Consider the following 23,448-nt stretch of genomic DNA (forward strand, 5'->3'; position numbering starts at 1 on the left):
CCGTGGAATACTAGATAGGAATACGAACTTCAATTGAATGAAGTAAGTATCGCGGAGTTGGAATCTTCACCAGATGAAATGATCAAAGAGTTATGATTTCATCAGAGACGATGAAGAGGCTTGCATTTGCAAGAAATTAAGTGGGAGCGCTGAGACATATTTATAATACTTTATGTAGATGACATATAGTTGGTTATAAATGTTGTAATTATATACTTAATTATAAAAGGTTTCATTGAGAATTAACTTCAATGAAAGAATATGGACAGAAACATATTTAGTGTCAAGATCTATGAAGATAGATTAAAACACATAATAAGTTTAAGTCAAAGTACATAGAATGGATATTGAAGTAGTTCAATATAGAAATATTAAGAAGGTGTTCTTTTCATGTGAAGTTTTAACAAGACTTGAGTGTATCTGACACTCAATGAGTAAAAACACATGAGTGATTATGGATCACGAATAATATGTACACAATCAGATGTCCTGTGCTATAAAATGTTAGGAGCATATACCAGAATGATTCATGTGATGATCATTGGATAAACAGTAAGAATATCCCTGAGTGCTTTAGAAGAACCAAGGATATATAGTTTTGTATGAGTAATGACAAACAAATCGCTGTAAGGTGTTGCACCAATATTAGTTTGGTCACATATAAAAATAAAAAATTTCAATCTCAAATTAGACTAAGTGTTGTTTAAAAGGTAGCACAATGAGCTAGAAGTTGTCTATGCTAGATTTAGATAAGTTCTAAATGTTGTGACGGATTCTACAAACGAAGGCAGAATATGTCATTGTTTTGACAATGACTGAGGATGTTAAGTAAAGAGGTTCTTTGAGAACTTGGTGTAGTTCCGATAGTGTCAGAACTTTGAAGCTATATTGTGTATGACAATATTAGTGACATATTTCAGACCGCAGAATTAAGGTTCCACCAGAAGACCAAACATATTTAATGCCGACTCATTTGGAAAATGAGTGATGCGTGAAGACGCAAATGAATTGCAAAATACATACGTTTCTGAGTGTGTCAGAACCGTTGACTAAAGCTCTCCCTAGGGCAAAGTATGACCAACACCAGAATGCCATGGGTGTTAGGTACCTTACAATGTAATCTAGATTATTGACTCTCGTGCAAGTGGGAGACTGTTGGAGATATGCCCAAGAGGCAATAATAAAAGTGGTTATTATATATCGTTATGTTTATGATAAAAGTTTATATACCATGCTATAATTGTATTAACCGAAACATTGATACATGTGTGTTATGTAAACAACAATGAGTCCCTAGTAAGCCTCTTAACTAGCTTGTTGATTAATAGATGATTAGTTTCATAATCCTGAACATTGGATGTTATTAATAACAAGGTTATATCATTATATGAATGATGTAATGGACACACCCATTTAAGCATAGCATAAGATCACGTCATTAAGTTATTTACTATAAGCTTTCGATACATAGTTACCTAGTCCTTTTGACCATGAGATCATGTAAATCACTTATACCGGAAAGGTACTTTGATTACATCAAACGCCACTGCGTAAATGGGTGGTTATAAAGGTGGGATTAAGTATCCGGAAAGTATGAGTTGAGGCATATGGATCAACAGTGCGATTTGTCCATCCCGATGACGGATAGATATACTCTGGGCCCTCTCGGTGGAATTTTGTCTAATTAGCTTGCAAGCATATGAATAAGTTCATAAGAGACTACATACCACGGTACGAGTAAAGAGTACTTGTCAGGACACGAGGTTGAACAAGGTATTGAGAGATACCGATGATCAAACCTCGGACAAGTAAAATATCGCGTGACAAAGGGAATTGGTATCGTATGTGAATGGTTCATTCGATCACTAAGTCATCGTTGAATATGTGGGAGCCATTATGGATCTCCAGATCCCGCTATTGGTTATTGGTTGGAGAGAAGTCTCAACCATGTCTATATAGTTCGTGAACCGTAGGGTGACACACTTAAGGTTTGATGTCGTTTAAGTAGATATGGAAATATGGAATGGAGTTCGAAGTTTTGTTCGGAGTCTCGGATGGGATCCAGGACATCACGAGGAGGTCCGGAATGGTCCGGATAATAAGATTCATATATAGGAAGTCATTTTCTAGGTTTGAAAATGATCCGGTATTTTCTCTGGAAGGTTCTAGAAGGTTCTAGAAGAGTCCGGAAGAAATAAGCATGGAAGGTGGGACTCCACCCACCTTGGCCGGCCAGCCTAAGGGAGGAGGAGTCCCAAGTGGACTCCTCCCCATGGTGGCCGGCCACCCTACCAAAGGAAAGGGGGGAGTCCCACTCCCCCTAGGTTTGGTCATATGGAAGGTTTTATGTTGGGGTCTTATTCGGAGATTTTTGACCTAATCCTTGGGGCTTCCACCTATATAAAGGGGAGGGGAGGGGATGGCCGGCCACACCAAGACCACCATGGCCGCACCCCCCAAGAGCCCCCTCTCCCTAGAAACCCTAGCGGTTCCCTCCTCCCTCTCTCTCCCACATAGCTTGGGCGAAGCTCTGTCGGAGATCTCCACCACCACCGCCACCACACCGTCGTGCTGCCGGGATTCCGAGGAGGATCTACTACTTCCGCTGCCCGCTGGAACGGGGAGAAGGACGTCGTCTTCATCAACACCGAACGTGTGACCGAGTACGGAGGTGCTGCCCGATTGTGGCACCGTCAAGATCTTCTACGCGCTTTTGAAAGCGGCAAGTGATCGTCTACCGCAGCAACGAGAGCCTCCTCTTGTAGGCTTTGGAAATCTTCAAGGGTTAGTCTCGTTCATCCCCTCGTTGCTCCCATCTTCTAGATTGCATCTTGGCTTGGATTGCGTTATCGCGGTAGGAAATTTTTTGTTTTCTATGCTACGTATCCCTACAAAGTGTTAATAGAGAGAAGAGCTCAGAGAACCAACCTGAGGTTGGGTGGTTAGGAGGGTGGTTGTACCCCCAGCCCACCAGAGTTCAAATCCCAGATTTGGCATCTGTGTGTCTCATTAAGGTGGAATATTCATTCAGTGGGAGGCGACGTTCCCGTCGACAGCGAGGCGCTAGTGGTGACTTCGTCAATTTCAAGATCCCCGCCGGCTCAGTCTTTCGGAGGTGCTCATAGGGGTAGGGTGTGCGTGTGTGCGTTCATGGGGGTGAGTGTATGCACGTGTATATGAGCGTCTGCGTTGTACTGTGTTTCTCAAAAAAAAAAGAGAGAAGAGCTCAACTTTCTTTAGTCCCAATACTCCAGATCCCTTGCAGCAGAATGTAAAGTAAGTGTTGGGTGTTCAAGTAGAAGCTTTTAGTTAGTGTTACTTGGTATAATTTCCAGTGTGCCCGTTAATCATATAGATCCAAGATTATGAGAGAGTTATGTCGTGCGTGGGGAGAGATGTGTTTCTGAAAACTGCTAATCTGGTGATTCCCACTAACGGTATGAGCTGCTTTGAAGTGACAAAGAAAGTTTACAAAACCTTGATGTTCATTATTGAGAAATACCGGTGAAGTAATTCTTTGGACCATCATTCTTTGCATCGGGTCTCTAGGAACATACTTACGACACCTAATCTAAAAGAGGGAATGCGGGAGCTTTGGGCTTTTTAATTTGGCATCATTGGGCAAGCATGGCTAGCGGTTTGTGTCCAACCATGACACGCTTTGCTCCCGAGTTATTAAAGGTAGATAGTCCCATATACCGATTTTCTGCATGCAACTGCTTGGCGAGCAATTGTTGCAAGAAGAGATGCCCTTCAATTGGGGCTTCTGCATGCAACTGCTTGGCGAGCAATTGTTGCATGAAAAGATGTCCTTCAATTGGGGCTTATCAAGCGAGTTGGTGATGGTTCCTCAATTACTATTTGGAATGATAAGTGGATCCCTAGGATCCAGACAATGCAGCCGTCGATGCAACTTGGAGAGGAAGATGAAAAGGAGGATCATAATACAGTACCCGACCTATTTGGTCAAGAAAAAGGATGCTAGAATATTGATATGGTAAGAAGAGACTTCATTACACCAGAAGCGGGTGCTATTTTGAATATCCCGTTAAGGTATGAAGGTGGTGATGACTTCCGGGCCTGTAAGCCTGTTCTCTTAAGAGACATATCTATTTCTAATGAGTTGCAGCGAGCTTGCAGCTCTAGACGGAGGGGCGATAAGCGAAACTTCAGAATCCAAAAAAACATATGTGGCCTCTCTGGAAATTGATTTTTATGCCAAAAGTACGTGTATTCTGGTGGAGGGTTCTTCGCGATATTCTCCGGGTTGAATCTATCTTGAAGCATGGACATATTGCTTCAATTGGCAGATGCAAAATTTGCCTTGATGCAGACGAAGTTCTTAGAGCATCTCCAGCAGGCGCGCTATATCGCGGCGCGCTAAAAGCAAAAATCTGCGCGCGCTATACCTTTGCCTCGCGCCGGATCGATTTCTCCTCCGCCGGGTGCGCCATTTTGCAGCGCGCGTTGGCGCGGTAAAATAGCACCTCCGCCGGACGCGCCATTTTGCAGTGCGCGGACGCGGCGCAAACAACAAACACAAACAAGTATGCATCCAAGAAGATCAAACAATATATAAAAATTCACAAATATATTGTACCATCCAAATACAATACATTGTTCACAACAATACTTCACACCAAATACAACACGTCCAACATACAACAATACAACATGGTTTTGAGACAATACAACACATAGTTTTCAAACAAATACAACAAATATGCAACTATTGTTGTCCATTCCAATTCCACCATTCTTCCATGAGATCTTTTTGAAGCTCATCATGTGTGTCGTTGCACCGAATGGCATGGTATGAGGCAATGAATCGGGCAATCCTATGTGCGGACCTCGTCACTTGCACGGGAACCCCCATCAAGTCGTAGTGGGTATGATCCACATCTTTTCCGCGATCATCCTCTATAATCATGTTGTGCATGATTACACAAGCGGTCATGATATACCAAAGGCATTCTTGATCCCAAAATCTAGCCGGTCCTCTAACAATGGCAAATTGGACTTGCAAAATCCCAAATGCTCTCTCTACATCTTTCCTAGCCGCCGCTTGTGCATTGTGGAATTGAGTTTGCTTTTTACCTCTTGGTTGAATAATTGGCTTCACAAATGTTTGCCACCTTGGATATATGCCGTCGGCGAGGAAGTAGCCATAGTTGTACTTGTGGCCATTTGCTTCAAACTCCACCAATGGACCTTCCCGCATTGCAAGTCTTATCATTAGTGGTGACCGTTGAAGAACATTGATGTCATTGCAAGATCCGGGCATTCCAAAGAAAGCATGCCATATCCAAGTCTCTTGGTCGGCCACCGCTTCAAGTACTATGGTGGCATCCTTCTTGTAGCCTTTGAATTGTCCATGCCATGCCGCTGGACAATTCTTCCAACTCCAATGCATACAATCAATGGAACCAAGCATACCGGGAAACCCCCGGTTGGCGTTGATCTCCAAAAGCCTTGCCGTGTCTTGAGCATTGGGGGCTCTCAAGTATGTGGAGCCAAAGACATTGACAATTGCAACGACAAAGCGCTTCACACACAAGATAGAAGTGCTCTCTCCCATGGCCAAATGATCATCAATAAGATCCGCCGGTATACCATATGCCAACATACGCAAGGTGGCGGTCACCTTTTGATATGTGCTATGACCAAGTTCTCCGGCGGCATTCCTCCTTTGCTCAAAGAAACGATCATATTTGGTGACCTCCGTTGCAATGTGCCTGAACAAGTTGAGACTCATCCGGAAACGCCGCCGAAAATAGCTTTCGGGGAAAATCGGATTCTCATTGAAATACGACCGCATCAACTTCTCATGCCCTTCAATCCTTTCTCTCCACAACTTCTGTCTACCGAACACCGATCCACCAAATTTTGGCCTCTTAACGGCGCGGTATGCTAATAGTATCGATATGTTCTCCTCTTCTTCTTGGTCGAACTCGTCATCCGATGAATCATATGAGGAACTCTACAAACATATGTATGAAATTACTTCACTATAAACTATTGTAGCTACTTGGCGAGTAATAGAGGCCGGCCGGCGGAGGTTCATACCTTGCGAGCAAATGGGCGAGCACCATGGGCGCGCCATGTTGCAAGCAAGCTCGAGGACGACGAGGACGACATGTCGACGCCTGCGCGGAGGAGAACGCGACGGCGGCGCGAAGGGGGCCGCGGAGAATGACCGCCGGCTACAACTCGTCGCTGACGGCCGCGCGAGCGACACAGCGCGGCGGAGCGTCCGCCGCTGCCAGGAGGAGGTGCGGGCGACGCGGATCTACGACGCGGCGGCGCGCAGAAGCGGGGGCGGCGGCTGGATTTCGCGCCGGCGGTAGGTGGGGAAATGAAGGCGCGGGCGCGGGGGAGGAATTTTCCAGCCGTTGGCTTTTTCGCGCTTGGACGAGCGATGCCGCGCGCTGTAGCCGACGCGCCAGATATGCCGCTCCGGATTGTGCAAAAAGCCGCGCGCCCTAAAATTTTACAGCGCCGCGCCGTTTACCGCGCCTGCTGGAGCGCCACATTCTGTCCCGCGCGCGCTATATCGGACGTTTTTATGCCGCGCGGTCTATATAGCGCGTCTGTTGAAGATGCTCTTATGCACGCTTTGATCAAATGGGAGCATGGACGGAAGTTCTGGGAATAAGCCTAGTTCTGGATGAATTTTGTGTTGCAAAAATTTCGTCCTCATACTTGGTCACGTGGCATAACTAGTGACATGTGGTTTTATGATTCAGATCGAGCCAAAATAATTACAATTATATGGGTGATCTAGAATTCTTGAAACAGCTCGACACATGATAAGGGAAGTTTCAATCTGTTCGGTCTGTGAAGATGGCCAAAGAAGAACTCGCAGTTCTTGAAATTCCGAAAAGAGATGTGGTGATTTTACCTGGCTATAGATGGCGACCACCAGATAAAAATATGATCAAGATTAATACAGATGGTGGTTTGTCAATGAAAGCTCGCAAGGGAGGGGGCGAGAGGTGTTTCAAGATCTTCTGCAGCCTATCTTAGAGCATGGAGTAAACCCTACTCAGGTAATACTGATCCTCTCATCTCCAAAGTACTGGCACTACGTGATGGTGTCACTTTTGCTAAACAACGAGGCTACCCTGATGTGGTGATGGAGACAGATTGTGTGGAGAGGCATGGCATGCTAGAATACAGTGGCGCCAGTTCTACAAGAATTGGAGAGCTAGTTGGTAGTTTTCATTTTTTTTAATTGGGCATATTCCCAGGTCAGCTAATCAATTGGCTCATCTTTGTACTAAGTTAGCTTGAACACTGATGGTGAGCAGCAGCTGGCTAGATTGTATCCCTGACTTTCTGGTAGCCAGCCTTCAAGCTGATTATTTATTCGGTCTCTGTTTTAGCTGAATAAAGCACTCTGAATTCCACGCAAAAGAAAAGTACTACTATTACTGGAAGATTCACTTCGTCTTACATTTAAAGTTAATCAGATCACCACACTGTAGCTGTATACATAGAAGTTGATATTTTTTTTTATATCAATACACACATACAGAACAATGCATCTACAACTTTGATGTAGATCCCCGGCCTTGCACAAACTTCTGCATGTCTGCGAATTGCTCCTTTGTCATGTCACTGTAAAATTTGGTAGCTCTTTCCTGAAACCAGAGCAATGCTAACATAAGAGGGCCGGCTGTCCTCAGTGACCAATACAGAAAGTTAGAAACAACAAGGAAATTCATATTTATTTGTTCTGTTTCCAATCAAAACCGGTAAGCACAATATTCACTTAGAATAATTTGTTGTTATTACCAAAAAAACATTTTAAGTCTGCACAAAATATATCGTAAGTTCACCAAGTTTTTCATGAACATGTTGTGGTTAAGGGTCCACAGAAAACTAAGCCGAGATTCTTAAAAAGATACTGGAAGCATTTCCCACTAGTACTAAATAGGACTCAATTACAACTCGTCCTCTCTTCTCCAAACCCTAGAGAGGCGACTTTCTAGGCACACCTCGCGGCCACACCATCCACCACCAGTAGCTCGCCGCCCCCTCCTCCTTCAACGGCTCCACCACCTTGGGAGTGTGGGGAGGCCCCAATCTACCATATGGGGCTTTCCGTAGGGCTACACGGTGTTGCTTCATTAGAACAATGTTGTTCTTGCAAATAATTTCTCACGAGCCTCTCCATATTGACAATGTCGGCTACGTCGAAGTCGATGCCACGTTGGCATAGATTACTACTGAACTATTTGGTTGGTGAGGTTAGGGTTTGTCTTTGCAGTTTAGTCCTCTAGCCCCCTCTCTATCATGTTGGTGTGGGCAGTGGGCCGTGCGGCCTCGGGCGCCGGCGTGAGGTCTGCAAGGTTTTTGTAGGTTGGGATCATGGATATATGGATCTTCCAGTGGCCGTGGCTTCGACGGTTTTTCATCCAAGGCGTTGGTCCGGTAGGACCCTGACCTAGATTACTTCTCGTATGTGATCAACAAAGACTAGTTGGCTTCAGTGATGGAGAGGCAGCATCACGCCATCAACCAATTCGGGATGAAGAAAACGATCGCACCCTCTGAACCTCGATGTATTTTCTTTATTTTCCTAGGGAGTTTGTATTGTTGGTTTGATCAATAGATCCGAAGGTGACGGGTGAAGAGAGTGGTTCTATCATTTCCGTTATGGGATGTCCAATTGTCTCCTTTTCCCAAAACTTATTCAAGACCGACCATGCCAGATAAAGAACTCCCCAGGAAGATCACAGAAGATTTCTGGTGTTATTGGTGAATCATATCACTATGGGAGGTAGGCTAACCTTAAAAAACTGTCATCATCTTACATGATGTTATAAGTTACAATGATATCTGGAATTAGTTATTAAAGATCTTTCTAGTGGAATAACGAGAGAAGGGTGCACTCGCAGAATAATAGAATACGAATAAAGAAATCTCCAGTTCTTCTTGTTTCCAATCCCAAGAAGAACTAGTACAAAAGACATATCCATCTTCAAGAATCATAGCCAGGAAAACACAAGTGGCTGCGGCAGACGATCATCCTGTCAATTCCTAAGTATATTTATGTCATATTTGTTATAATTGTGCACACGATTAAATCAAACTTAACTAACTTGAGCAACAACTAGATTCAAAACAACATATATACGTGTTTGCAAAAATAATTGATCGCACAATGTACATTAAGCTAGTACAGAAATATGCTATGACATGCATGTTCTAAGTTCGCACCTTTTCAAGAGCTCGGGCATGTTTCATGTCCAGCTGAAGCCCATCATTTATAACTGACTTGTATAGAATCACCAGATTGCGGTTATTCCTCGCAATGGCCTCAGCGACCTCTATGGCCTTACTCAGCACCTGGCTGTCTTCAACAATGTGGTTAACGAGTCCCCACTTCTCCCCCATTTCAGCAGTGATAGGCATGCAAGTTAGTGACACTTCTCGTGCTCTGTTCGGCCCAATGAAACGGGAGAGCTTCTGTGAAAGACCCCAAGAAGGAAATATCCCAACCCTACACCAGATTGTCCAAAGGTTGATTAGGAAGCAACATGGGAGGTTGTAATGTATCTTAGCAGGATTTATCATTATAGGTAGCAGGACAGTAGGAGTAAATAAGCTTCAGTATCAATTCCGGCTTTCCCCCTACTAAGTTGGAAGATTAATTTTGTACCACAAAAGCTTCTAGTGTTTTTTCCCATTTTCCTGAAACCCGAGCGTGGCAGCTTTACAAGAATCACACCACCATACAGAAAAAGGTTAACCCTATTCGCAAAATAGCACCAACTTCACTACTACAGGAGACTAAGCTAAATGACTGCGATAGAATTAAGGCAAAATCATTCCTCCCTCACCTATGTGACCAATTTGAACTCCTCCCATCCAATGGTACATGCGGTGGCATGATCAACGCGTTCTCTTCACGCCTTTTCTCCCTGCAATCTACCCAACGGACAGCGTATACCCTAATAATCTGCCTTCACACCTACCTATCTCCCAATGAAATTTGTGTCACAAATGTCTATGCCCCAACCGAACACGCCCTCAAACAATCTTTCCTCGATGAACTAAAATCTATTGAACCAGCAACATCCACACCTTGGATTATTCTTGGAGATTTCAACCTAATGAGATACTCAACGGACAAAAACCATAACAATTTCAGGCAAAACGAAGCCAATAGTTTCAATGACACCATCAATTCACTTTCCCTAATCGAACTACCGCTTAGCGTTTACCTGGTCAAGCAACAGACAAAATCCAAAGCTCCAAAAAATTGATAGAGCTTTCATCAATCTTGAATGGGCTAATACATTTCCAAACTCATCAGTCTCCTCTCTTACTCGCTTCGTCTCCGATCACGTGCCTATTGTCGCTTCAATCTCCACCTCCGTCCCTCGTCCCGCCTTTTTCAGATTTGAAAATTCTTGGGCCGCCCACCAGGCCTGTCGAGACATCGTTCACGCTATATGGGCCGCCGAGCAACCAAACCCAGACGTGGGCCGCCGGCTAGTTTCAAACCTTAAAAAATCCAGATTCGCGCTCAAATCGTGGAGACGAAATCTACTCCCTTACCACCTGGCCGAAGCTAATTGCAAATATGTTATCTCCTTCCTTGATTTAATCGAGGAACATAGACAACTTTCAAAACCTGAATTCAACCTCAGACACGTCGTCATAAAAACTCTACGCCGGGCCATACGATCCAGGGTTGACCATTGGAAGTATACGCGGCCATGGGCAGCCTGGCCCGGTCGGCCCGGCCCGAAATTCCCGGGCCAAGCCCGACCCGACCATGTCTCCGAGCCGGGCCTGGGCCTAATTTTTTGGCCCGATGGTCAGGATGGGCCGGGCCTAGGCCGTGATTATATGCCATTTACTGAAGCGGCCCGGCCCGAGGCCCGACGGGCTTTCACTGCTATGGGCCGGGCTTGGCCAATATTTTCGGCCCGACGGTCGGGCCGGGCCTGGGCCGAGATTTTTCCCGTCGGGCCTTGGTCGGCCCGGCCCGAGAAATGCACATGTATAATTGGAAGACACGATCAAAAATTAAATTTGCGATCTACGGCGACGAAAACACAAAAATATTTCCATATTTGTGCCTCAAACCATCTCAGGAATAACAAGATCTCAACAATCGAGCAAAACGGCGTAGAGTTCTCCAACCACTCGCAAAAATCAGACATCCTAACCTCCTATTATACTCAATTACTTGGCACTTCCTCTAATGCAACTTGGCACTTCCATCTCCACGACATATATCAACCCATTCACCACCACCTACGCCACCTAGATGCTCCCTTCTCCTCTGAGGAGATCACATTCGCCTTCTTTGACATGAACGCCTCAGCAAGTTCTGGCCCAGATGGTTTCGGGCCGAGTTTCTACCGCAAATTCTGGACCGCCATCAAACCAAAAATCCTCGCCCTCTTCCAACAATTTCATAACGGATAAATCGACTTGGACGGCCTCAACAGAGCATACATGGTCCTTATCCCAAAAAAAGAAAATGCACGAACACCAGATGCATTCGGGCCAATTTCCTTGCAAAATTGCCCCATCAAAGCAATTGCCAAAACCCTCACTAATAGGCTCCAGAAAATAATCCCGCTTCTAGTGAACCCTAACCAAACAGGATTTATTGGAGGGAGATGCATTTCTGAAAATTTTGTGTTTGCAGCTAACATCCTAACTGCTGCCACAAAAGAAATGCTCCTACTTTAGTCATCAAACTCGACTTTCGGAAAGCATTCGACTCAATTAATTGGGATTCACTCATCAAAATTTTGAAACACCGGGGATTCCCGCCAAAATTCGTCTCTTGGATCCAAAAACTTTTACACATAGGCAAAACAGCGGTTCTTGTCAACGGAGTGCCAGGCAATTGGATTAACTGTAAACAAGGGCTTCGCCAAGGCGACCCACTTTCACCATACTTATTTATTACAGTAGCAGATGTCCTACAACAACTAATAACCTTTGCCTGCCGAGACGGTCTCCTAACACACCTTCTCCTTGACGATATCCCATGCCATGTGCTGCAATACGCGGACGACACCCTCATCATTGTCATAGCCACACCAACAGCTGCCCAAAACCTAAAGGAAATCCTCGATAACATTGCCCTAGCCACTGGACTCTCCATCAACTTCGACAAAACAATCCTCCACTAAATTACCGGCCTCAGCCTTCCAACCAATCATTGACAGCTGCGACAGATACCTTGCAGGATGGTGTGCCACCCTCCTATCAAAAGGGGGGAGGCTTGTACTCCTCTCCGCGGTTCTTGATGCTCTACCAACATATTTTATGTCTTCCTTCCTCATTCCCATCTCTGTACTTAAAACTATCGATGCTCATCGTAGAGCTTTTTTCTGGCTGCTGAAGAAACATGTACGGGCTCTCAATGCCTCGTTGCGTGGGATAAGTTATGTGTTCCGACTACATGAGGGGGTCTTGGCGCAAAGCATTTAAAAGCACAGAATGTTTGCCTTCTGCTGAACTTTTGTTTCAAATTCTTGCATTCACAAAATCTACCATGGAAACAATGGATACTATCTCAGACAACAAATCCATTTGCAGCCTCAAACCCATCCTACCTTACTAAAATTATTGCCAAACACTTGGACACACTCCTACAGATAACCACTCGCATTGCAAACAATGGTAAATCAGTTCTTTTTTGGCATGACAACTGGCTCCTCCCAGAAACCTTAGCTACAGCCTACCCCGCTCTATACTCCCACCATACACAAACCCATGCATTCGTATGTGACATTTTGCAGAATGATATATCGGCTGGCCTACGGTGTAGACTAACCAATGCAGCGTCCCAGCAACTTGCCTCTCTCTCTACTCTGCCGCAGGAGGTGCACCTCACCGACGAACAGGACACAAGAACGATGCTAGATGGATCGCCATTCTCCACCAAAGCAGCATGCACATCCAAAGCCAGCTCCAAGATCCAGACGCCTCACACATTTGGAGCTCCAAGGTGCCAAAAAAGATCAAGGTGTTTGGGTGGCTGCTACACCTGGATAGGATCAACACAAGGGCAAACTTGCTGCACAAGCACATCATCACATCGCAAGAATGCCCGAGATGCCAAGCACCAGTCGAGGACCGCTCACACCTGTTCTTCCACTGTCCAGCATCGGCAGCGATATGGAGGCGCCTGGCCATTACACCAAATGCCAACACCTTCTCAGACATATGGTCTTCGCCGCTACCTCACAACCTCCCCTCCTCGATATGGAGCTCTGTCGCCCTCACTATACTATGGAAGATTTGGGATGCCAGAAACGCCAAAGTGTTCAGAGCGGTTGATCAAACAGCGGCGACGACACTTAGCAACATTATTTCAGACTTCACTCTATGGTCCCACCGCTTCAAGAAAGCGGAAATGAGGGTACACGCCGACCTGTGGCTTGACTACCTCTCCCTCTGTAATCAACAAAACAGTTCTTGATGCAATATATTCAGGTGGGGATCCTCTCCCCCCGCGGTGAAAGCTTCAAAAAAAAAAAAAAAATAGCACCAACTTTTAACTAGAAGGATATTTCTGCCACGACACTCACAACGTAGTAATTCTATTTGCAAGAACAGCGAGGTCGGAGTGATTATCTCGCAAGAATCAGTCCTAGTGCCTCGGAGAGAATGGGAGAAATAAGTGTGCGAGTAGAGCTTACTTGGCGTGGGTGTCGAGGAACTTGGCCGAGCGGCCAGCGACGAGGAGGTCGCAGGCAAGGGCGATCTCGAACCCCGCTGTGACGGCGAACCCGGCCACGGCGCCGACGATTGGTTTGCGGCAGAGCTCCATCTGGGTGACGGGGTTGGCGGCGGGGTCGTTCACGTCGCCCTTGAACGCCTCCTCCGCCGCCTTCAGGTCAACTCCGGAGCAGAAGGAGCGGCCGCGCCCCGCGAGCACCACCGCGGCAACGCCGTCGTCGGCGTCCAGTCGTCGGAAAGCCGCGGCCAGGGAGACCATCATCGGCCGCGTCAGCGCGTTCAGCGCGTCGGGGCGGTTGATGGTCACCACGGCGACCTGTGATCCCGGCCTCGCTGGCTCGACCAGGATGAGGTCGCCGGAGTCCGGCAACGAGGACGAGGCGGCCATCAATCTGGTGGGCGAATTGGGTTAGCGTCTCGATTAGGCTGGGTAGCTGGCCGCTTTATGTCTGTGCAAAACTGCAAGCGTCATTTTAAGACTCTGGTCCTACTCCATTCAATGCCTTCTCTGTCGGTTCCTGAAATCAGGGCTTTTCTACGTGGTCTGCGTGAACGCGACCTGCTTGCTCCGGAGGTTGCTCCCTCCCGACCCGAGCGTGGCGAGCTTGCGGCGGCGGCCATGTCAGGCTGTCAGCCACTCGCGCCGGGCCGCAGCGAGCTCCAGCGGGCACGGCAATGGAATAGGGGCGAATCGAGGAGGGGCGTCCCAGCGGAATTTTGCCAGAACTGACATCGGGACTGAGGTCTTTGTCATAACCAGACAATCGAAAATCCTTGTCACAAGTTGATAATCCTCCATTTGACATTTAACAGTGATCCACTTGGTGATGACAAAAATCAGAAACTACTATTGGTGCAGGTGGTGGTGAGCAATAGCCCTAAATCTCCAGGATGAGTGCTAGAATTGAATCTCTTGATTTACAATCAACAAGAATTAATGCAAGGGCTAGAAATAATGTGGAGGCTAATCTTTCACTCGCAATATTAGATGATGATGTTATCTATGCTAGAGCTTTGGAAATGGATGTTAGTGCTGATTCTTTTGTCCTTGAAAAAATCAATTACTTGAAAGATTTGGAAATTGCTAGACATGCTATTGTAGATACACAAAACAAACATGTGGCCACTGATCCTGTTGAAACAAGGCAGATTATTTTGCTGGGAATGAGTGATGCCCATGATGATGAGGAGGGTTTTACACCTGTTGTATCCAGGAGGAAAAAAAGAGAATAAAAACTTCTTGTAAGGTGATAATGAGTTGATCACTAGCTAAATCAGGTGATGCCACTAGAAGGGCACAGTCTAAATCAAGTGTTGCCTCGGTGAAGGCACTCAATGACCACGTTTTGTGTGGTATTATTGCTGGAACCAGGAATAGGAAGAAAAATCCAAAATATATATGATAGAAGCAACTTTAATGGTAAGAGTGACATGAGAATTTTCCTATCTGGCCTGCTGAAAGATCAACAATTGGACTTTATTGGTTTACATGAAACCATCAAGAAAGATTATCCTCCTTCTTTTTCAGGAAGATTGATCCCAGAGGTGAGTTTGATTGGAAGTGGGTTAATTCCATTGGGAGAAGTGGTGGTATCCTGGGTGGTTTTAGGTTGCCAGGTTTACCATTTGTGATACAAGTGTTGCAAAATTTTATATCAATGTAATTTTGATGGATCTGAAGTTGAATCTAAAATGGTACTTGGTTATTGTTTATGGTGCTGATCAGATTTGTGACAAGGAAGATTTCCGTATTGAATTGGGAAATGTCTATAGCAATGAAGCCCTCCCCTTGTTAGTAGGGGAGATTTCAATATCCTAAGATTTTCCTCTAAAAAAATAAGTTGATGAGATGCAATAAATGGTCTGATTTGTTCAATTCTATTATAAATACTTGTGCTCTCAGGAAGATTCACATTTCTTGAGGTCAATACACTTGGTCAAACAATCAGGCAGATCCCACTCTTGAGAAGCTTGACAGATTCGTGATGAGCGGTTCTTGGGAGGATATTTTCCCTCTCACTACTGTTCATAAACTTGGATGTTTCTGATCATAATCCTTCAATTCTGGATACAATGGAGGCAAAAACTAAGTGTTGCAGAGAGTTTAGATTTGAAAAAAGATGGATCCTAGAAGAAAATTTTCTAGATAAGGTGAATAGGATCTGGATGCAGCTTGTGGTGGCCAGAAACAGCTTAGAAAAAATGCAGAAAAAGATGAAAATTGTCAAGAATTGTTTGAAAGGGTGGGGAGTTAATTTGAGGGGAAAATATATAAAGAGGAAAGATATCACTGCAGAATTGAATGATCTAGAGTTAATGGAAGAATTTGGAAAGTTGTCTGCAGATCAAATAAAAAGAAAAGTTCGGATACAACATGAATTACTTAAAATTCTTGAGAATGAAGAGAATTTTTGGCTATATAAAGGGGAAGAAAGATATCACTGCAGAATCGAATGACCTAGAGTTAATGGAAGAATCTAGAAAGTTGTCTGCAGATCAAATAAAAAGAAAAGTTCAGATACAGCAGGAATTACTTAAAATTCTTGATAATGAAGAGAATTTTTAGCGCCGGAGATGAAGAGAGGATTGGCTCTTGCGGGGAGATAGCAACACACCTTATTTCATTGCATGTATCTAGAACCGTTCGAGGGTGTAGGTTACTTATTTCATTCTATATCTAGTCGATATTGATATATCTTAAACATGTTATAATAGTAAACGAAGGAAGTAGTACATTTTCCTATAACTTTTGATAATTCCAGGTTGACCGGAAATCAAGTTAGTTCTAGATCAACTCAACAACCGTTAAATTTGCATTGTAATTCGTGCACACGAGAATTAGACATGGATGTGTAATTGCACATGCATATGCAATTGCATATCTTTTGCCCTAGTTGCACATGAATTACACATGAAACCAGATGACCGGGAATTAAGCTAATTCCAGGTTGACCGGAATTAGCTGCGTCCTTTTCCTATTCCGTTTTTCGACAGAGATCTGATGCTGCTATGTTTGTACGCGACCGACCTCAATACTGGTATAGACGTAGAGTTACCAGTTCTGATTGCCGGTCAAGCAGAGGTCCTGTGCTCGATTTCGATGGGCAGGCCATGCAGCGGGGACGGCAAGAGGTTCCTGACGAAAGTGTCGGATTGACAGCAGAGCTTCCATGTGAAGTGCCTCACCAGATAGTGCATGGTGACCAGCGTCTCCATCCTAGAGAACTCTATCCCGGGACATATCCTCGGGCCACCGCCGAAGGCGACGAAGGAGCATGGCGGAACCGCCGATACTGACTGGTTCTCAAACCGGGACGGGTCAAACTTGGCCGGCTCGTGGTAGATGCTCGCGTCCATGTGCGTCACGTTTGCTGTCCAAAGCACCTGAAAAACGGCAAAAGTTAGTTTGTGTCTTCAGTTCATCGACAAGGGTGATGCTACGGTGAGATGACCTGCCATCCTTTGGAGATGAAGTAGCCGTCGAACTCGATATCCTTGAGTGCTACTCTGAAGTTGCCGAAGATGGGAGGGACGGTGCGAAGTGTCTCCTGCGCGACTCGCCACGTTAATTTCATCTTGGCCAGGTCTTCCCAGGTGAGAGCCTCTCCGTCAGCCTTGTTCTTGGCGATCTCTTCATGCTCTGTGTCACGAGACAGATCACAGCATGACCATGGATTGTTTTTGCCGTATGCACAAACGTGTAAGTGGAGTCAAATGGTTACTTGCCTTGGACCATGGCGGCGAGGGTTGTCGGATCATTGGCGAGCTGGCGGACCATGAACGTCATTAGGATGGACGTCGTGTCGGGGCCGGCGATGAGGGCGACTATGGCGTTGGCGACGATCTCCTCGTCGGTCAGGACCCGCTCGCCATGCTCGTCCGTCAGGCTGAGCAGGCAGGTGACGAGGTCGCTGTTCCTTGACGCCTTCCCTGCTCCACCTTCTCCTTCTTCTCCCGCGTGATCCCCTCCAGCACCCGGCGACCCCTGCCGCTGGCCTTGAGGCTCCGTCTGAACGCCGTGAAAGGCAGGTTCACCGGGATGGCCCATACGCCCTCCATCACGCGCGCAAAGTCGCCGGAGAGGGTGTCCCGTGTGTCGCCGCGCTCGAGGCCGAAGAGCAGAGCGGAGATGATGTCGAACGTCATCCTCTTCATCAGCGGCATCACCGTCACGGTCGCGCGCCCCGCCCAGTTCTCCTCGATGTGGCGCCGCACCTCGCCGTCGATCTTCCCCACGTACATCTTGAGCATGTCCGGCCGGAGGAACTCCAGCAGCGCGCCTCGGACGCGCCGGTGGTCGGCGCCGTGGAGGTCGAAGATACTGTTTCCGCCGAGTATCCGCTGGGCGGACCGGGGCTGCTGCGTCGCCAGCGCGCTGCTGAAGAACACGAACTTGTTGGCCGCCGGCCCTGCAATGAGCACCGTCGGCGTGCCGAACAGCGACAGCTTCGACACCGGCCCGTACCTGTCGATCCTGTCCCGTATCCACTGGTCGTCGGTGTTGCTACGCATGGCACGGAGGAGGCCGAGGCTCTGCCCGATCACCGGCAGGCCGAGGGAGCCCGGGGGCAGGTTGGCCGGACATGGCTTCTTTACTCTGGTTAGGAGGTGAATGATGGCTATGGATGAAACCGTGACAGCGAGTGCAACGACTATAGATAAATAATCCATTGGAGAATGGAGTGCGTGTGTTATGATAAATTTCAAACGAGGCTTACGAATATATAGAGTAGGAGGGACCGATTGAGTCGACTTAACAGTGAGATTCTCTTTTTTCTTCAGATTTCAGCATACATCGGCATTTTTCCTATTGGCAGCTTGTTTATAGAAGGGTAAAAGATTGTATTCAGGCCATGGACGCTAGCAACCTCCGGATATGCAGCCATTGAATCGATCAAATCTTGTGGTCCACTACGTCCGAAAACGAACGAACCCCACTCACGAGGTTCTTAGAGCATCTCCAGTCGCGTCCCCCAAACCGTACCCCAAAGGGCGCCGGATCGAGCGTTTGGGGGACGTGTTTTGTTCGTGCCGCGTTTGGGGGACGTCGCTCCCCAGCCGCGTCCCCCAAACGCCGGCCCCAATCAGAAATTCAAATAGATGCATTCAAAAGAGATCTTTCCCGCCGATTCGTCGCGATCAGAGTAGCGGCGATCGATCAAAGTACTGGGATCAAAAGAAGGGGTTGGTCGACGGCGTCGTGTCCTGAGTCGACGCAGGCCCGTCGAGCACGACGACCTCGTCGCGATCTGCCTGTTCCTGTGCATGGTGCGTCTGCTCCGTCGCCGACGCGGAGGCCGACGCAGGTGTAGCAGAGAAGACGCGTCGGCTGCTCTTCTTCTTGCGCGCGCCGCCGCCGATGCCGATGCCGCTGCCAGGGCCGCCGCGTCCGCCGCCGCCATTTTGGCTTCGATCTCGTCGAGGATCTGGCCTTTGAAGAAGTTGTACGCCGCTCGCGTCCGGGGAGACATTCCCTCTGTCGACGTTCTCAGCAGGGACATGTCGTCCCTGCGTTTCTTGAGCTCCAGCTTCTCCTCTTGCCTCTTGAGCAGCTCGGCCCACCTTTGGTCGGCCTTCTTGTCGCGGGAGATAAAGGTCGAGGAGACGTCGGCGAGGCATTTCGTGATCGACGCCTGCGTCTTCTCAGACGACGCAGCGTCGGCCAAGGCGGCCTTGGCAGCCTTGTTGCCAGTAGGACGCCCTGTCGAAGTTGCCAGCGGCGCGTCCAGATCAATGGCGTCCTTCCCCTTGGACAGCGACAGGCGCGTCAGCCGCCATTTCTCATTCACTTTGAGCTTGCCATAGCAATGCATCAGCGCGAACGGCTTGTGACCTTCCGAGTTCTTGGCGTACATTTCCATGGCCCGATCAAACTAACCAAAGGAAGCAGAGTCATTTCATCGAACACAATGTGGGCGCTACGGATTATGGAAGAAACAGTCGTACCAGTTGGGCGACGTCGGCGCGCCATCGCCTCTGGTCTCTAAGTCCTGATGGTACCCATGGAAGGAGTTCACCGACGCCTGGATGATGGCCCATCGCGTCGACATTGCCTTTTGGCTCCTCTTCATTGTCACTTTCTGGTAGTCGCTGTTGATGAGCTTGCGCTCATCGAACTCGGTCTTGATCCTCGCCCAATACTTCCCGCCTTTTTGGTTGGCGCCGATGATGGAGTCATGGCTCACCGTCGCCCACGACTCGCACAGGCAAAGATCTTCCAGAGGCGTCCACTTCGGGCCTCGTGTGCCCGACGCCTTCTTCTTCTTCTTCTTCTTCTTCTTCGTCCTCACGCCGTCCGCGTTTACCTCCACGAGTTCATCGTCACCGGCACCCTCGTCGTCCTCTTCGTCGCCGCCCTCTTCGTCCTCATCGTCGTCCTCCTCGTCGTCCTCCATCCCCTCCTCTTCCTCGTCGTCCTCCTCAACCCCGTCGTCCTCCTCAGCACCGGCGCCGTCGTATTCGAGCGGACCCCTGCGGCCGGTGAAAGGGTCGCCGTCCGGACCGGGGCCTGGCTCGCGCTGCTCGTACGCCGGGAGGTAGAGGTTGTTGGGGTTGAAGCCGCCGTGCGGCAGCGCATCCTGGTAGTGCGGCGACAAGTTAGGCGTCACGCACCCGGGAGTGGCGGAGGGGCCGTCGTTGTAGAAGGCGGCTTGCGACGGAGAGATCACTCCGGGAACGTACACCGGCATGGACGTACTCAATGGGCTCGCGTTGGTGGCGGCGATACACCCGGCCATTACGTGCTGGTGCTGGCGCGCCGCCTGAGCCTTCTTCTCCAGCTCCACCGCCCTCCGTCCTTTCCGCTCCGCCGTCGATAGCTTCCGGCGCAGGCAATCTTGCTGCCATTCATCGTCGGTCATTCCTTCAGGCTTCTTCTTCGCAGCCGGCGCCTTCCGCGGCTTCGCGAACGGCGCTTTCGCCCCTATCGTCGCATTGCCCGGCGGCTTCTTGGCCGCTTTCTTCGCCATCTTTTTGGGGGCTGTCGGCGGCGCCATGGAATGGGGAGAGGGTAGCGGCGGCGGGTGGACGGCGGGAGGGAGAAAGAAATCGGCGGGATAGGAGAAATGAATCGGCGGCGGGATGTGTTTTGGGAGGCCTGTGCGCGGCGGTATAGGCGCGATTTGGCGGGAGCGGCGCGATTTGGCGGGAGTGTGAGACGAATTTTCCCTGTGCCGCTGACGCGTCGGCCCCGCGCCTCCTCGCCTCTCATTTCGTTGTGTCCGGCGTCCCCGGAGCGTCCCCTATGGGACGGGGACGGGCTCGGGGCGCCGGACACCGTATGGGGCCGCGCCGGACAAAAATGGGCTTTGGGGGACGCGGCTGGAACGCTTTTTTTGTCCGGCGCGCCCCAAATCCCTTTGGGGGACGGTTTGGGGGACGCGACTGGAGATGCTCTTATCCATGCGAGCATCCCGAGAGTTGACCCATCCTCCTATCTTCCTCACGCCGTCTTTCCGTACCATCTCCGACCGATCTCCCAGTTCCAGCCGGCCTAGCTAGGGCGGCTCTGTAATTTTTGAGATATTTTTAGATTTGGGGATTATAGTTTTGAACTCACTCGCTTAATTTATGTAAGTACTCCCTCCCTCCCTCCGTCCCAGTTCATGGGGCTTACGCATGTCCCTAGATCGTAAATTCTACAATGATAATGCAATATATGTATTACAAAATATATATCACTAGAAAGTTTAGATGTTCTACTTTCTAATGATATAATTTTTATATTATACAAATAATATTATGTTGGTTAAATTGACAACCTAGGATCCGCGCAAGCCCTATGAACTGGGACAGAGGTAGTATGTAAACACACTCAGTTAATTTATGCAAGTAATTATACTTATTTAGTTATTTTATGCAAGTTAGACATGCAAATAATTAAACTCACTATGTTATTTTTAAAGATTTGGGGTTGTGGTTGTGCCTTTGATGATTTTTCACGATGATGCACTTAAATGATTCATATGTTCAAAGTGGGGTTAGTGAACCGGTGGTGTGTACAAATTTGTTGTGCATGATCTTTTGATTCACTAACTTTGAATACATACGTGTGTCCAATGTTAAATTGAATTTGTTTCATTTATTTTTTGTCATGTTCATATTAGGATCATCTGAATTGATACGAGTACAAGTGCCCCTTCTGCTAGAGGTTTATTGGCACCTACTTCGCCAACATCATGATGCATGCTAGAGCCCCTTGATCCACCCGCCCTAGCGTGGGAGATAACGTCAACAAGTATGCCTTCATGCCTAACACCAAGGCGTTTGGAATTCACCTGCGTCGCCTACACAACCTGACCATTGAGAGGGGTGGCATGCCGCCTCCCAAGCCCAAGCTGCCGAAGAACATGGGTCTGAGTAGCAATAAGGATAGGCAGCGGTTGTAGCTGATAAGAAGGGGTTTATGAATATGTTACTGTTGCATGTTGACTCCGTCTCTATCTGTGTGTGTTGTTGCTTGTTAAGCAGTTCATTTTGTTGAAACTACAAATCCCTTGAAATTGTGTGTTGGGAGATGTAAGTAACCTATATTATGAATTGCTAAATTACCTTATATATGCATTTGTTTTTAGTCGTTTTCTACCAAATTAGGTATAGGTAAGCAAGAGAGAAAGAGAAACTGCTCCAGATTTACTGCCAAATTAGGTAAAAAAAAAGAATAAATAATGTGGGCGAGAGAGGGGCAGAAAGTGCTTTCATTTGTTTCCAAAAAGAGAGACTTGAGATTTGTGAGAGTAGAGAGAGAAAATGTTATTTCCCAAATCATCTATAGGCAGAGCATATATATATATATATATATATATATATATATATATAGTGATCCCAAATTCTATATGATACAATGATACTAGTCAAAGAAATTCAAATTTGCAAGTATTAAAAAATTCCAAAATAAATACTTGTATGTTCACCAGATATGTGTTTATCATCCTAGAATTTGGAGAACAAAATCCAAAATACACACGGAGACATAAAAAAGACAAATCCATGAATAGTGTCACAAAAAGACGAAAAAACAAAATAGCACTATTCACATAGCAATTTATCATTTTTGTTTCTCTTTGTGTACTTCGGATTTGGTTATGAAATTTCTAGAAAATGTAAACACACAACTTATGAACAACCACAATTTTGTTTAGATTTTTTGACGTATATACTGAAATTGTTAAGGTTGGTATCATGGTATCACGTAAAACGCTAGATATTTGCCCAGGGGCAGAGGAGCCAGACATGGTCCTACGTAGCCCCACACCCCACGGCCCCACACATCAAAATAACGTTTACTGCCATTGAGCCGACGGCAACATCGATTTGACCTTCTTGTGAGATTTTGAGACAAGAGTTTGAGAAAATGTGATGAAAAGTTTAGAGGCTGGAGAAATCTGAGTAAATCTGAGTAGAACAAACGAATGAAAAGCACGAAAATAGAAATCTTTATAAAATTCAAGTTTAACATCGGTACATATATCAAACCTTTTTATGCTTCAACAGAACCTCATACAAAAAATAGTTCAAATTCAATGAAGTTGTACCCGGATGAAACAAATGGTTTGAATAAAACACGAGTAAACATGAATAGACATGAACAAATAGGAGCAACTAACTATCTCACAAATAGTTGTCATTGGCGCTCACCGAGATCGGCGAAGCTAGTCATGTGAAGCTCGATCTTCAATCCTTCACTACACCTCAACGAATGCTTGCATCGAGTCCGGGTTCCCACGA

The 23,448-nt window shown here is 47.0% G+C and overlaps 1 protein-coding gene and 1 pseudogene across 2 annotated transcripts; both read right to left on the reverse strand.

Annotated features, from left to right (window-relative positions):
* Positions 1 to 7,404: 7,404 nt before the first annotated feature.
* Positions 7,405 to 14,190, reverse strand: LOC127295574 (probable enoyl-CoA hydratase 1, peroxisomal). 2 transcript variants are annotated; one of them, XM_051325543.2, is made up of 3 exons: positions 13,683 to 14,189; positions 9,226 to 9,508; positions 7,405 to 7,643 (listed from the first exon to the last, which is right to left on the reverse strand). In XM_051325543.2, exons 1-3 carry the CDS (start codon positions 14,108 to 14,110, stop codon positions 7,548 to 7,550), a joined length of 807 nt encoding a protein of 268 aa, XP_051181503.1. In that variant the 5' UTR covers positions 14,111 to 14,189; the 3' UTR covers positions 7,405 to 7,547. The 2 variants fall into 2 exon arrangements, with proteins under 2 accessions (XP_051181503.1, XP_051181504.1); XM_051325544.2 differs by lacking the exon at positions 7,405 to 7,643 and adding an exon at positions 8,792 to 9,045 and having other exon boundaries at positions 13,683 to 14,190.
* Positions 14,191 to 16,505: 2,315 nt separating this feature from the next.
* On the reverse strand, positions 16,506 to 18,399 carry LOC127295576 (taxadiene 5-alpha hydroxylase-like; annotated as a pseudogene).
* Between the last annotated feature and the right edge of the window lie 5,049 nt (positions 18,400 to 23,448).

The sequence above is a fragment of the Lolium perenne genome, chromosome 4 (genome assembly GCF_019359855.2).
Source record: "Lolium perenne isolate Kyuss_39 chromosome 4, Kyuss_2.0, whole genome shotgun sequence".
In the NCBI taxonomy this organism is placed as follows: Eukaryota; Viridiplantae; Streptophyta; class Magnoliopsida; order Poales; family Poaceae; genus Lolium; species Lolium perenne.